This window comes from Tauraco erythrolophus, chromosome 17, assembly GCF_009769465.1.
Source record: "Tauraco erythrolophus isolate bTauEry1 chromosome 17, bTauEry1.pri, whole genome shotgun sequence".
Taxonomy (NCBI): Eukaryota; Metazoa; Chordata; class Aves; order Musophagiformes; family Musophagidae; genus Tauraco; species Tauraco erythrolophus.
Genome location: NC_141481.1, coordinates 11,128,439 through 11,142,376, shown reverse-complemented (window position 1 = coordinate 11,142,376; position 13,938 = coordinate 11,128,439). Strand labels below are relative to the sequence as shown.

The 13,938-nt window shown below is 51.8% G+C and overlaps 1 protein-coding gene across 1 annotated transcript; it reads right to left on the bottom strand.

Moving 5' to 3' along the window:
- Nucleotides 1-2,710: 2,710 nt before the first annotated feature.
- On the bottom strand, nt 2,711-13,488 carry AP5Z1 (adaptor related protein complex 5 subunit zeta 1). Its single transcript, XM_086622125.1, has 17 exons — nt 13,448-13,488; nt 13,222-13,359; nt 12,357-12,543; nt 10,259-10,400; nt 9,055-9,167; nt 8,379-8,547; nt 7,793-7,933; nt 7,386-7,423; nt 7,146-7,308; nt 6,699-6,877; nt 6,069-6,211; nt 5,101-5,250; nt 4,763-4,874; nt 4,273-4,370; nt 3,866-3,998; nt 3,472-3,686; nt 2,711-3,140 (listed from the first exon to the last, which is right to left on the bottom strand). The coding sequence occupies exons 1-17, from the start codon at nt 13,486-13,488 to the stop codon at nt 2,870-2,872; spliced, it is 2,433 nt and encodes an 810-aa protein (XP_086478251.1). The 3' UTR covers nt 2,711-2,869.
- Nucleotides 13,489-13,938: the final 450 nt, after the last annotated feature.

Sequence of the window (13,938 nt, the reverse complement as noted above, 5' to 3'; positions counted from 1 at the left end):
TCCACAGCTGCCCTCGATTTGCTTTTCGACGCCTTGCCCCTGCGCTGCAGCGGATGAAAGGGCACGCAAGGGTGGTGCACGCTTCTCCCGCTGCACTGGCTGGGAGCATCATTCCTGATCCATTGCCCAGCCTCACCTTATACCCTGCGTTGTCCTTCTCAGGAGCTTTTCCTGGTCATCCATCCCCTCTCGCAGGGGGCTGGAAGGGGGTGCTCCCCCCACGGGGGCTGTAGGCAGGCTCCCCCGTTCCTGGACGCTGACAGCCCTGCGTGATGTCTCACACTGGCAGGCAGAAGGCTTGAAATACCTTTTGGATTTAAAGATTAGCATGTCAGGCAGGCCTGGGCTTCGCTGTGGCAGTGGCCACCTGAGGTGCTGGCACATCAGGCTGGAAATGGGTGCCCAGCTCTGGGGGTGGTAAAGGCAGCACAAGCACCCAGGAGCAGAATCCAAGGCAGGAGGTCTTGCTAGGATTTAAGTTCCGTGGTGCCATACCCGAAGTCAGGTGCCTTTCTGCTGCTGGGCTACACCTGCGCTGCCCCCAGACCTGCTTCGGGATGGGAAGCAGCTACAGCAAAGGGCTGACACCACCAGCAGCTCCCTGTGAGTCCTGGGGAGCCCCCTGAAGAAACAGACTCTCTCGCCCTTGCTCATGCAGCAGATTTATTGCCCAGCTCTGGCATTACCATCCTGGCAGAAGGTCCCAGGGCTGACCCAGCAGCACAGGGCATTGACAGCGAAGAATTTCCCCATGCAGGAGCTGCTGCCCTCTCCAAGGGGCTACGGCCACGTTAGTGCTTCTGTGCCTGCCCCAGTCCCTGCAAGCCAGGAATGGTGGGTTTGTGCCGCCCGGGACCTGAGTGAGCCTGGCAGCATGCGGCGCCGGACCAGAGGTGTGGCTGACACTAGCCCAGGCAGACAAACGACAGCTTGGCACCGTGTCCTGGTCCTCTCCAGCTTTGCCAGGCCATTGTAAGGCCACCCTGTTTCCTGCCCAGCTTAGAGCATCTCGGAAGTGCGTGCTGCTGACATGCCGAGGGGTGATGACGAGCAGCACAGGCTCCCTTTGGAAGGTCAGTCTTGAACGTCCCAGAAACAGCTCTGCTGCCTGCTGCCAACAGAGCTGAGCTGGCAGCTCCACCGTGCGGCTCCCAGTCCCCTGCACACCCGGCCTCCTGCCCTGCTACGTCCTCCTTGTGCTTTTAGCAACATTAACGGGATAAACCCGACCTGATTTCCACATATAGACAGATGCAGAGACCTAGTTTAGCTGAACCCTATTAAAAGAGCCTGCTACAAAGTCCTACATCACACCCTGCACTGAAACCAGCATGGTCTAAGCTCTGGCAGCAAATGAGATACTCACATGGCATCTCACAACAACAGTGCTCCGAGGATGGTGATGCTAAAAAAGGGATGCTTAACAGGGTTGGCCTTAATTAAACCTCAGATACTTCCCTGCTGTAGTTTTGGTTTCTGTGCTTAGTCTTGCACTTGGCAGAAGGAGAGATGTCAAAATAATTCACGCAGGGGAAACACTCCGCTACTGGATTTCCACGCAGCCCCTGGCCTGCCTTTTCTAGGGCGAGATGGACAAAGCACCTTCACCCAGACACTAGTGCCTTGCTTCTCTGCTAGGCAATGCTCATGCCAACGGGCCTGGGGTGCCACCCCAGCAGGGACTGGGAGCAATGCATCCCTCCTGCCACTGACTCAGCTGCACCAGGCAGGCGAGCAAAGGCTCAGGGCCCCACAGGGCTCCTGGTGATTCACTCGACTTTGAATCAAGTAGGAATGCTGGCCTGTCATCCTCCGCAGAGCTCAGCAGGTTTGCAGGGCAGGAAACGGGGTGCCTAGAGCCTCTGGGCAAACTGCATGCACTCTTTACTCCCCTCTGCCCGGGAGCCAGGGCTCAGGGGAGGCTTGGTTTGCACTAGACAGTTTTGGGGCTGCATCCTGGCAATTTCCAGTGGTACCATCACAACCCTTTTCTCCCCACTGAGCCCGACTCTCCAGGCACTCCTGGGGGTGGGAAACAGCCCCGGAGCTGTACGTTGCTCACAGCGCAGTCAGGTATTGAAGCAGACTGTAAATAAACCCTGCTATTTACTAGTGTGCATGAGGGCTTGCTTCTCCTGGGAGGAGCAGTGGGACGTATTTACTTCCCCCGTTTGTTAATACTGTACAGCTCAAACGTGTATAAACTTCTCATGCAGACACAGAACACAGCATGGCGCCTGTTTGACACGGGGCTCATGTATGTTAAGAAACGCTCTTGGTGTCAACAATAAACTGGATCAATAAATCTCTCTAAGCTCCCGTCTGGTAGCTGTCTCTTGGATCTCAACGTGTTCCCTCTGATGGTAAAGCAGAAGACCAGTGAGGGCTCACAGGGGACTTAAGAGGCACTTCTGCTTTCTCCACCTCGCACAGGCCTTTGCGTGGCTGATGTGCTGCAAACAGAGAGGCAAGAAAAGCAGCTCGTGCACAGCCAGGGTGCAGTGAGGACAAAGGAGACAGGAGGGAAGAAGAAGTATGTCTCCACAGGGGCATGGTGTGCTGGCAGGGTACTAATGCACGCACTCACCCTCCTGCCACATTCACATGAATCCACTGGGATTTTCAATCCCTACTAGCCAGGGAGAGATAAGACAAGCTTAGGAGGTACAAAAGCAACAGGCGCTAGGAGACAGAAATCCAGACAGTCTCAGACCAGCGGAGCAGCCTCAGCTCTACTTATTCCTGTTTTCTGTTTCATTCACAACCATTTGTTCTTCATTTCCAGTTCAGAGCAGGGCCTCAGCCTCCCGCGTCAGCAGTGTCCCATGAGTTAAAACAGAGGCTGGAGCCTCTCAGAAACCTCATGCCCTCACCCTGGCATGAAGCCAGGAGCTGGCTCGAGGAGATGGGTGACTATCCGCAGGGCAAAAGGGAGAGAGTCATTCACCTCTCTCTGAAACCGTGTACTGGCAGTGTCTACAGGCGGGGTGAACACAAACTGAGCCACGCTTGGCATTTTCAGTAGGTTCATGAGCTCAGTTGCCCGGATAAGGATCTCCTCAAGGTCCTCCTCGCAGTAAACAGAGGTGACAGCAGGGCTCTGCACAAATGTCCTCATCTTGGACAGGAACATGGACACTCTGCAGGAGAGAAGGACACGGGCATCAGCTGGCGGGACCTTTGCACCCAGCAAGGTCACTACTTAAGCCTTCGTACTCCAAGAGACTACTGCAGGTGAACACCAGATGCTATCCTATCCACCCCCTCCTCCTGATGCACAGAGCTTTAGTCAGCAGATGAACCCCACTTCCCCAAACTGCGCTCCTCCACAGCTTGCTTCCTCTGTCCTGTTTCAGTTTCAGGTTCCATCAGTTGCCAAGCTTGATTATTTAACACTAGCAAACATCTGTGTTTGGACCCATGAGATCTGCACATCTCAGCCCTTTGCCCTCCCCTGCCATCCCTCCTCACCTGGGGATCAAGTCCTGGCTGCGAGCTGCCAGCTTGGTCAAGGTGGCCATCAGGACACTGATGGCGCGGGGCGCGTAGCTGGAGGTGCTGGCCAGTGGTCGGAGCTGGGTGATCTCAAATAGCATGGCCTCCAGAGTCTCGAAGAACCGGTTGATCTGCTCCACGGTGCAGCGCTTGTCATAGGACACTGACATGTACTCTCCAATAGCCCAGACCTGGAGTGAAGGCAGATGTGCTCAGGGCAAGCAGAAGGAAAGGGGATCGGATAATTTTTAGGGAATGGCAAATCAGATTAGCTAATGGTAGGACAGAGGAGATGAGGAAAGGGAAGGTGACCAACAGATTGCACTGCAGTTGGAGCAACCTGTGGCAGAAGCAGGCAGGCCCTGCTTACCACGTGAGTGAAGATGGCCTCCTTGTTCTGGATGTTGCTGACTGTTCCTGAGAACTCCAGGATCTCCGTGGACAGTTCCACGATGAGCGCAGGGTGCAGCTTGCAGAGCATCACCAGTTGTGAGCTCAGCACCCTGGAGGAAAGAGATGGGCAGAGCTCAGACCACGGGCAAGGTGATGATCCCCAAACCAAGGAGGTGCTGGCAGCACTCAGCCACTGGCACAGCGGCTGTACACTCAGGATCTTTCCAGCAGGGCTCAGCGTGCAGTTCCCGTTTTGCATTCTCTAAAGATGTCTTGCAGCAGTGACTGGGTGACAACTGAAAAGGCTCCTGGGCTGCCCTGGGCTGCCAGGCTGCGGCAGTGGAAGGGCTGGGAGCCTTGGCTGGGCCTTCTGTCCCATCTCACCTGTATACGTCATGTTTAAATGCCGGGATCTCATAGAGCTGGTCAGTCCTCCGCAGCAGCAGCACCACCAGCTGGTTTATCAGCAGCCCATCTGCAAACTGAAAAACAGCCCTTGCTTCAGCAACACCAGCGACTTCCAGCAGCCAAAATCCAAACTAACCAGCCAGACAAGACGGTTGGCACAGAAACAGCTCGATCTAGCGGGAGGGGAGCGGTGCACAAAGCAGGTAGCAGGCACTCATTCTGCTCTCACCCACCTGCTGAGTGAACAGTGTGAAGCCTGACACTGCATCATGGAGCTTTTGTATTTCTCTGGATGAAGTAGCCAGCTCAGTGCTGGTTCATGCCAGTATCAGACCATTCCACCCTCCCCTCATGCACTCCTCTGTTGAAGCTGCAGCATCTTAACTCTTTCGCTTTTACGACTGCTCTTCAAATAACAAGAGACCCCGGCAGCACAACTGGGAGCCAAACCCCCAAGAAGGCCTACCTCTGGCACCACCCTGAAAAAGAGCTCCAGTAAGACAGGGACAGTCTCTGCACACTGCGTGACCCTTGGGCTGCTGGCCAGGGATCCCAGCAGCTGCCGAAGTGGAATCAGCCTATGGGCGACAGAAAAGTTAACTGTTGAAGGCTTGTTCCCAGCTACTCTCCTGGCTGCCCATCCCTATCCCCCCGCAACACCTTTGAGCACTTGGCAAAGGAAGATCAAATTCACCTCACCCCAGCTGAGAGTGGCTACGTCTTTCCCAGCAATCCCAGTGCTGCCTCCCAGAGCTGGATGGCTGAACCAAACCCTTGTGGCAGTCTCCTACAGCAGTCTCCTACCTCTCCGGGGCATCCTTGGGAGAAGACTTGGTGCGGAGAAGATACTGAAACATGCTCTTGTAGAGGGGATGGCGAAAGGCTTCCAGACAGGTGGTTGGCTTCACAGCTGGGTCACAGGCAGCCTTCTCGGAGGCAGGAAGAGCAGTTGACCTAGCAGGGGGCAAAGACAGAACATGCTGCATTATGAGAATGGGCCAGGGTGTAGCTGGAATCCTGAGCAATGGAGTAACTCCCTTTCCACTGAAAAGGGGACAGCAAGTTGGTCTAATCTAGGCCCTCTGGAAGCCACAGAACCAGGATGACAGAAATTATAAGCTCATACCCCCTGGACTCAGGCAATAGCTCCAGAAATGCTTCTGCATCACTCCTGGGAAAGGGGAAAATTATGCTCTGTATCCCTCAGTCACTGAAGCCCACCAACATCTTGCCTGTAGCATGACTCCTTTTCTAAGCAATTCAGAAAAAGACGCTAATGTCAGGGAAGACAAGGAAGAGAAGAGGTACAGCAGCGAGAGTGAGTCCCAGTCCCAGAGACTCACAGTTCCTAATGTCAGGAAGGAACCTCTGTATGCCTCCAGGAGAACAAAGCCAGAAAAGAGGGGTTAGAGCAGGGAGGGAAGACCAGGTAGCCCACACTTCCATGTTGAGGTGGTGGCTCATGGCAGACATCCCAGCATGTGGCAACAGTTTGGAGCAGGATATGGAGAGGGGAACAACAGCTCCCTGAGCCCCAAAGACAGTCCAGTACCAAAGTGCACAAGCCAGTCACCTCTTCCCATGCACAGCACATTAGTAAGAAAACTGGGCTGACATCTGTGCAGCTTTGTGTTAACTTGACTGTAGCAGATGCCTCTCGCTCTGTGACAGCAGCAGCCAGAGAGCAGCTGAGGCTCAGAGAAGTGTGTATTAGGCAACAGTCAATGTCAAGATCCTGATTAGCAAGCAAGAGCAAGAGAAGGTAGCATTACCTCAGCTGGATGTCCAGAGCTGCTGTCAAACAGGGCAAGTCGAGCAGCAAATGGAAGATCTCAATGGCTGTGCCTGCATCCAGCAGAAATGGGAGAAGGTCCACAAACTCAGAGATAAGGGGTGGGCTGTTCCACGCCAAGAACTGCAAGGAACAAGCACAAACTGCTGTACTATCCTTGCTACTCCACCACCCACTCAGACAATTCTCACACTGTGACCAAAAGGGACAGGGAAGGGAAAGTCACTTCTGAAAAGCAAAACCAGAGAAGTCTGAGGGTTTGGTCAAAACTTGGGAGGCTGCTGGAAGCTCAACATAGGCATCTGGTTCAGTGGCTGGCAAGCTGCAACTCATTAAAGTTTTCCCGAAACAAAGTGCTGTCTTCACTGTGCTTCCCAACCCACTGGCAGTAACACTAATGCAGACTCCTCCCTACTGGCGGTGATAATCACATCTGGAACCCTCTTCCCTCTTCAAACACACCTGCTTTTCTAACAGTCCTGCTTGCCTTTTCTCTGCCTAGCACTACCAGGGAGGGACATGGAGGGTTCTGGGGTACAAATAGACATTTCAGGGGCACAGAAAGGAATGTGCAGCAGGCTGTGTCCTGTGCTGCTCCAGCAAGCTGTACCTTGAAGAGATTTGGGAAGCTCTGCCTGAATATGCTGGAGGTCTCAGCGAAGAGCTGGGTGTTGTCTTTGCAGAACTGGACAAATTCAAAGGCCAGTGATGGGTTGTGGAAGAGCTGAGCCGGGATATCAGTGAATAAGTGTTTGCAGATTGCATCGGAGTCCACAGCTGCTGTTTTGCCTGGGAGGACACAGTGCGTTGCTGAACACAGCCCACCCAGAAGCCCTGCCAACACAGGCTCCAGGGGCTACGCTAATCTGGGTTATGTTTTTCTAAAAAGCACAGGACAGCCCAGCTCCTGGGTGTCCTGGAGTGGGATCACCCATTCCAGAATACAGCCAACACTGAGTTACCAACTCAGGCAGCCAGCAAACTGCCAGAACAAAAGGCTGTGCTGAGAGTATGCAAGACTAGACCATGGAGGAGAGGGTGAGAGGTGATGACTTACCGTGGTTCAGGAAGAACTGAGCGATGGGCAGCAGTGCCCTGGCGTAACTGGCATCCCCACTGATTCTGCCATGCAGGATTTTCAGGAAGGAGACTGCGCGGTACACGTAGGAGGAGTCCTGTTTGCAGATGATGTCCAGGATTGTCACCGCCTCAATGAGACACTGTAGGAGAGCAGAGAGTCAGATCAGAGTGGAGAAGCCAAACTCCCAGAGCTTCAGCCCCACCTCTGTGTACTTACAGCTTTCTGCAGGTCTCCATCGTCTTTCTTCAGGGGTCCTGCCAGAGAAAGGAGTCCAAGTTAAACTTGGAGTCCAAACATGAACATTAGACTGTCACTCTGACCACTAACCCAGACTTCAAGACAGGTGGGAACATATCCTGATCCCGATTCCAGGCTAATGAGAACCAAGTTCCACAGCTCCTCCTGCAAATCAAGGGTAGGAGGCAGAAGATGGCCATTGCCTCCAAATCCCTCCCAGCACCTCGGCTCACAGCTGGTCAATGACGTGCACCAGCAGCTGCAACCAGTCTCATGCCCAGAGCCTGACTGCGGGCTCTAAGGAGTGAGATCCCAGCCCAAAGAGGAAGTGAACCAGAAATGTTTTCAAGAACACTATCAAGAGGAGGGTTCATGGCAAGACTCACGCCGGTTGCTCTGCTCGATAAGCCGCTGGCAGTACTCGAAGGCTTTCTCCCGCAGACGGTCCTTTGGGGGAAGCAGGCGACTAGATGCGGATGTAGCTGGGACCATGGGCATAACGGACCTGCCCATTCCTGATTTGCCATCTGCAGAAGAAAGGCTACCACGCATCAGCTCCCGTCACGGCCAGTGTAACCCACACAGCTGCCCAGCAACAGCAAGGGAGCTGTCTGTCCCCAGGTGCACTGTGAAGAAAAGGAGGCTGGGGAAGAAGGGAGTTACAAGAGAGTTACAAGAACACTAAGGAGATGCTGTCTCCCACCACTCAGGCCTTTCTTCTCAGGGACCCATGGGGTTTTGCCTGAAACCAGAGGACTCATTCAACGAATAATTCCTCATGGAAGAGTCAAGTAAGGATCAGTCAGGAGGCTTTGTGATATTCCTTTCCAAAGTCGCCCTGCTCCTAGTCCAAGAGCTCTGAACTCTTGCCTATTTTCCTGCCACTTGCTGGTGCAGCCACCTCATCATCTCAGAGCACACACTCCTCGTGGGCATGCAGCCCACACTGGCCTGCAGCCCTTCAGTTCATACCTGAATTAGGAGTCTTCAACCCCTTGCTCCCATAGCACAGCAGCCAACTTCGCAGCATGGAGAAGGCTTGCACGTTGAGCCACTGGTCCTGCGTGTAGTACTGACCCACTGAGAGCACCGTGAAGAAGTCTGTGGCAATGGCACCATCCACCTCTGTGACAGGACCAGGCTACAAGAAAAGATGCAGCAGGTCGGGTTCCCAGGGAGAGGCTGGGTGACATGGCAAGGAAAACTCAGAGTCCACGGAGAAAAGTAGCCCTTGTTTATAGGTAGTATGGGGCCCGCAGGGGGCAGTTACCCAGAGAGAGAGAAGCCAACTGTGTTGGATCCTATTCCTCAGCTGAAACACTGCAAACTTTCCTCCTCTCTCTGACACAGGCCTCATTTGCCATCAGCTTTTACTCCAAGGTACATGGTCACTAAAGACTCTCCCCTCAAAACTACTTCAAGGACCAAAGCTCTGGCTCTACAGCAGAACTGCTAAATCTTGGAGCTATAAATCCCCCTACTTTGCTTTCCTATGTGTCTTGACAACTTACCCTACAAAAAGTGACAAAGAACGACAGCCCTTCTAGGTTACCATTTCCCAAAAAAAAGCTGATTCTGGGCACTCAAAGCAGCAGGTAACTGACTAACAAATGCCCCTGGCAGAAGACCATGGCAACTCAGCACTCACCTGCCTGGTCCTGGGATTGGAGAAGAAGCCTCCAGAGGGTTGAGCGACTCCTTGCTGAATACTTGCATACCTCAGCCAGTCGGTCATCTTTTTACTGACTACATTGGTCTGCTCTGTACAAGGAAAGTCACAGGGTCATTGCTAGACCAGACAGAGAAGCAGCCTCTGCAACACAGCCCTGCCAGCCCTCAGTTGCTGTGCGTTTCCTCCAGCCTAGATCACTGTTTCTCCGATCTGTCACTGTTTCTCCGAACCATCATGCAGCAAAGAAATGGGTACCCCAAGGTACTACTTCAGAGCCCAAGGTCACTAACGCTCATTTCAGAGCTCTGTGTCCCTTCCTCACTCCTAGCCACCGGGACTGTCTCATTACTGTTTTGCCTGTTTCCTCTGACAAAAAATCAGGGAGTGCTAGAACCAAGGACTTCTGGCACCAGGTAAGTCCAGAGATACTTGTTCCTTTGTCTCCATCCACAGCTGCGATTAGGAGGAAGGTGCAAAACCACTGTCAAATCTATTCAGGCAGTGGCTGGCTTCAGCTCTGCAGACAAGGGCATAAATCCCTCCCAGAGAACATGCAGAAGCAAAGGCAGGTGATCCTGCCTGCTCGGCCAGCCCCTATACCCTGGCCCAGTGTTCTCCCCAGAGCCTCTCCTGCACACTGCATGGCATACACAAACCTCACAGGAAGCTCCCAGAAACAGACACTTGCTCGTAACACATCTCCTTGCAATTTTAAGGCTGGAATGCTCTCTGAAGCTTTAGTCACCAGGACTTATCACTTACCACTAGCCATACAGTCCTGCCTCTCTTATGAAGAGCACTCCTAGTTGTTTCTGCTGTTCTCTTGAACAGACACACAGGCACATCTCTGTTTCTGTCTCTCACTTCGCTTTATGCTCCTCAGGATAGCTACAATTTCACACTTCTACTGTACCTGGACACCTTAGCTCAAGTACATGTTACTGTGATACGAATCCATACAGAACAGAAACTCTGGCACCGAGAAGGGGCCAAAGCAGCTAAAGGCCCAGTTCCATTTTCGAGTGGTGGAATATAACTCGTCCAATAAGTTCACCTTCCTTTTGGCAAAGATGTCCCTTTTAAAAGCAGTTTCCAAGCCCTACTCCCAGCCAAAGCCTTTGCAGAGCCTTCTATGAAGATCACAGCCAGATGGTAATCTCAGGCCTTGCCACATATTTACCTTCAGTTAGAGATTCTGGTGAAAGCCTGATGACATTTGACAGGACAGGAAGAAGGTACCGAGCGCTCTCACCCTTGGGCAGTCTTCTTTCGAGGACTTTTACAACACGCTGCCCCACAACAGACACTTCAGCCTTACTTCCCTTAAAAATAAAGCAGAGGTAAAGCTAGGCAGATAATCTTCTGCTAATGCTAGAGACTAATACCATACAAACTTTTCCATCAAGCATCAATATAAATGTCAAACACAAAAAGAACCCACAGCACAGGCTACTTTATGGCATTTTAAAAGCAGAAATTTATGAACAGAAAATGGACTGTTGTAACATGTTCTAGGACCCTCTGGTTAGTCTATATCCTCACAATGTGGAAAATAAAGCAGCTTCCTCTTTTGGAGGCTGTTACAGCTGTGGCTCTGAGATACTGTCAAACGCTTCTGTCCAAGACAACTTTGTTAAAGATGACAGGCAGACCCAGACTTTTGAAAGGTTTTTTTTCCCCCATGAATGTCATCGTGTCAAGAAAAAGTAAACCACCTCTGCTGCTCAAGGCCTTGGAGAGCTGGCTGCTGCATGCAGTGAACAAGCACCAGTCTCTGACACTCCCCATCCAGCAGATTTGTACCAGATCACTAGAAGCAATTAGGAAACGTCAGGTGAGCTTCCATTGAGAAACTTCATATAGGAACCTCATCCATGACTGGGGCTACTTTCTCTGCTTCTCTCATGAACAGATGTGGATAAATCGACCAAAGCAACGTACAAACAGGGAAGGTTCAGGGATGGGGATCTGTGCAGTGAAGGAAAACGGAAGAGACGGCCCCGCTCCTCCTGCAGATACATTGCTGCAGCCCACAGCAAACGATGGAGCTGCTTATGTGTGTTGCTGACACATCTCTTGCTGCTCAGAGGAAAACCAGACTGAACTCAAATCGATGGCACGTCTCCAGCTCCTAACGCAACACCACAGGCTGTGTTTCCCGGAAAACCAAAAGCTTTACAAAAAGAACGTCAGCTTTGCAGAGCCAAGAGGGCAGGGAGGGAAAGAGAAGGAGAATGATTCCCACCCACAGCAGTGACAAATGAAAAGATGCAGATGATATTTTCAAAGGCTCTGCTGAAGCGTGGCTGCTTTCACGAGCCAGGCTGCTGCTTGTTACACCCCATGTTCGAGAGGTGATACTGAAACGGCTAAAATATAACAACTTTTAGTAACATCAAAAGTTGATGAAAATCTCTTCACAGTTTTAGCTGCAATCTAACAAAAATTAACACGGAGAGTATGTTTTTGCATTGTAGAACTGCCAGTCTCAATGCTGGATATGGGAGAGAGGAGCTTTGTAAGGCAGCACACAAGTAATACGTCACTGTTTTCTGGTTTCATTTCCTCTAGCTAAGTAACACTCAGAGGAGTAATCAGAAACACAAGACGCGTTTCTAAGCACGTGGTGAAACTCAGAATAAGAAATTTCGGAAGGGTTCAGAAAAATATTTTATCTTTAACAGGCACAATAATAGTAAAAGAAGTAGAAAGAAAAAAAAGTTTCCAGCTTGTTCCCCAGAGGGCAGTCAATGCAGGCAGTGCTCACACCAGGAAGATCCTTATGTTCTCTTCTCCGTGGAGAATCTAGATCTTTGAAGCACCATCCACATTTATAGCTCTACTTGTTTTATAGGTCCTATGTATATTTTTTTACATTTGAACATGAAAGCCAGTACCAGAAAAAGTAGTAGTAATAAATTCACTCTCAAATCTTTGGCTCTACAGGTTTGAGCTGCCCTGACTGGATGTTTGTTATAGCAGCTAGCACTAAAACGTTCCTTTCTGCTCCCAGTTACAAGACTACTTGAGGCCCTCAGTCTGTACACAGCACAATTTTAAGCAGTCTTTGTTACCAAATACTAAACACAAAAAAGTTACCATTTTTTCCCCCCACACAGCAGAATAACTAGGTTCCTTAAATGAACATGGAAATGCTTCTGTTTTTTTCTAGATACTTTCAATTGATTTTCACTCTCCTTGAGCTCAGCAAACAGGGAACCATCGGAAAGCAAATCCGCATTGACAAGGGAAGATTTCTGAGTTGACAGGTCATTTACCTGAGCCAAAAGGACAGAGGATACCAGGCTCAAGAGCTTCGTATCTTGAATCTCATTGCAGGAGAGGACCAGATCATTGCAAGGTGACATCTCTCTCAGGATGGCAGCACATAACATCTGAATCTGCTCAGGGCACTTGGACGAACACAGCACTGTCTGCAACAGTTCCACGAACTTGCCATCTAGCCTGCAAGAGTCATACTAAAGCATCACTGCAAGGCAAGAAAAGATTCAGAGATTTATTTCCTGCATATTCTTGGTCTTAGGATGATCTCCCTTGACAGTAACCCCAACTAAAGTCACCTTATCATCCTCACTTCTGAATTTTGCTCCTTAGCGCAGCTTGAAAGAGTGCTCAGTGACAGCAGACACTTGTCATCCTTGCTGCCAAAGGAGCTAGGCACCTTCTGCTTAGCAATGGGGAAAAAAAGGCAAAGGAGGATTTTGCATTTATATTGAGCTCGGTGTTTTCAAAACAGGGTGTTTTTTTTTAAGCGGTAAGACCTCTCTCTTCTTTTTCTTCAAGAATCACAGAATGGTTTGGGCTGGAAGGGACCTCAAAGATCAACTAGTTCCAACCCCCCTGCCATGGGCAGGGACACCCTCCACTACACCAGGTTGCCCAAAGCCTCATCCAACCTGGCCTTGAACACTTCCAGGGATGGGGCAGCCACGGCTTCTCTGGGCAACCTGTGCCAGTGTTTCACCACCCTCACTGTAAAAAATTTCTTCCTTACATCTAATCTAAATCTACTCTCTCTCACTTTAAAGCCATTGCCCCGTGTCCTATCACTACACGCCCTTGTAAAACGCCCCTCCCCAGCTTTGCTTCTCGCGAACACCGAAGGGACACACGGCCACTCACTTGCGGGGGTACTTGGTGGCGGCGACGGTGAGATGCAGCCTCTGGAGACCGTCCGCGGCCTCGGGGCGCAGCTCCGGGCCCTGCAGGAGGGCGGCGACGCGGGAGGCGAATCTCCGCAGCTCGTCCTCCCGGATCTGCCTGGCAGGGGGGAGCGGGCGTCGGGACCCATCCCTCAGCCCCCGCCCCGCCGTGCCCGCCCCGCTCCCGCTGCCCCAGCCCCCGGTACCTCGCCTGCTGGAGGAAGCTCTCGGCCGCCGCCGCGAACATGCCGGATGCGCCGCCGCTCGCCTGGCCCCGGTGCGCGGCTCCGCGGGGACGCGGCTGCTGCTGCACGAAGGTTCCGCCTGGCGGGGAAGCTGCGGTGGGGCTGGTCCCACATCCTGCCCGCAGGGAGAAGGGGAAGAAGGGTAATGGCCAAATCCTCTCTATTGTCCGTTGATTATTTTGACATGATGTTGCCGTTATGCTCCACCTCGGGAACCGGGGGGGAAGCCTGGCCCCGAGGCCATCCCGCACGGCACGAAGGAGAACAGCTCTCGGGACGCGAACCTACAGGACACATCACCGAATGACAGAGACACGGCAGAGCCTGGGTTTTTGGGAGCATGACAATAAAAGATGCCATATTAGCCTTTCCTGCAACCCGTTCAGAAAAATGATGCTTTCCAAAAAGGGCAAGAGGTGTTAAAAATAACTGTTTGTTTCCAAAAGGTTAAA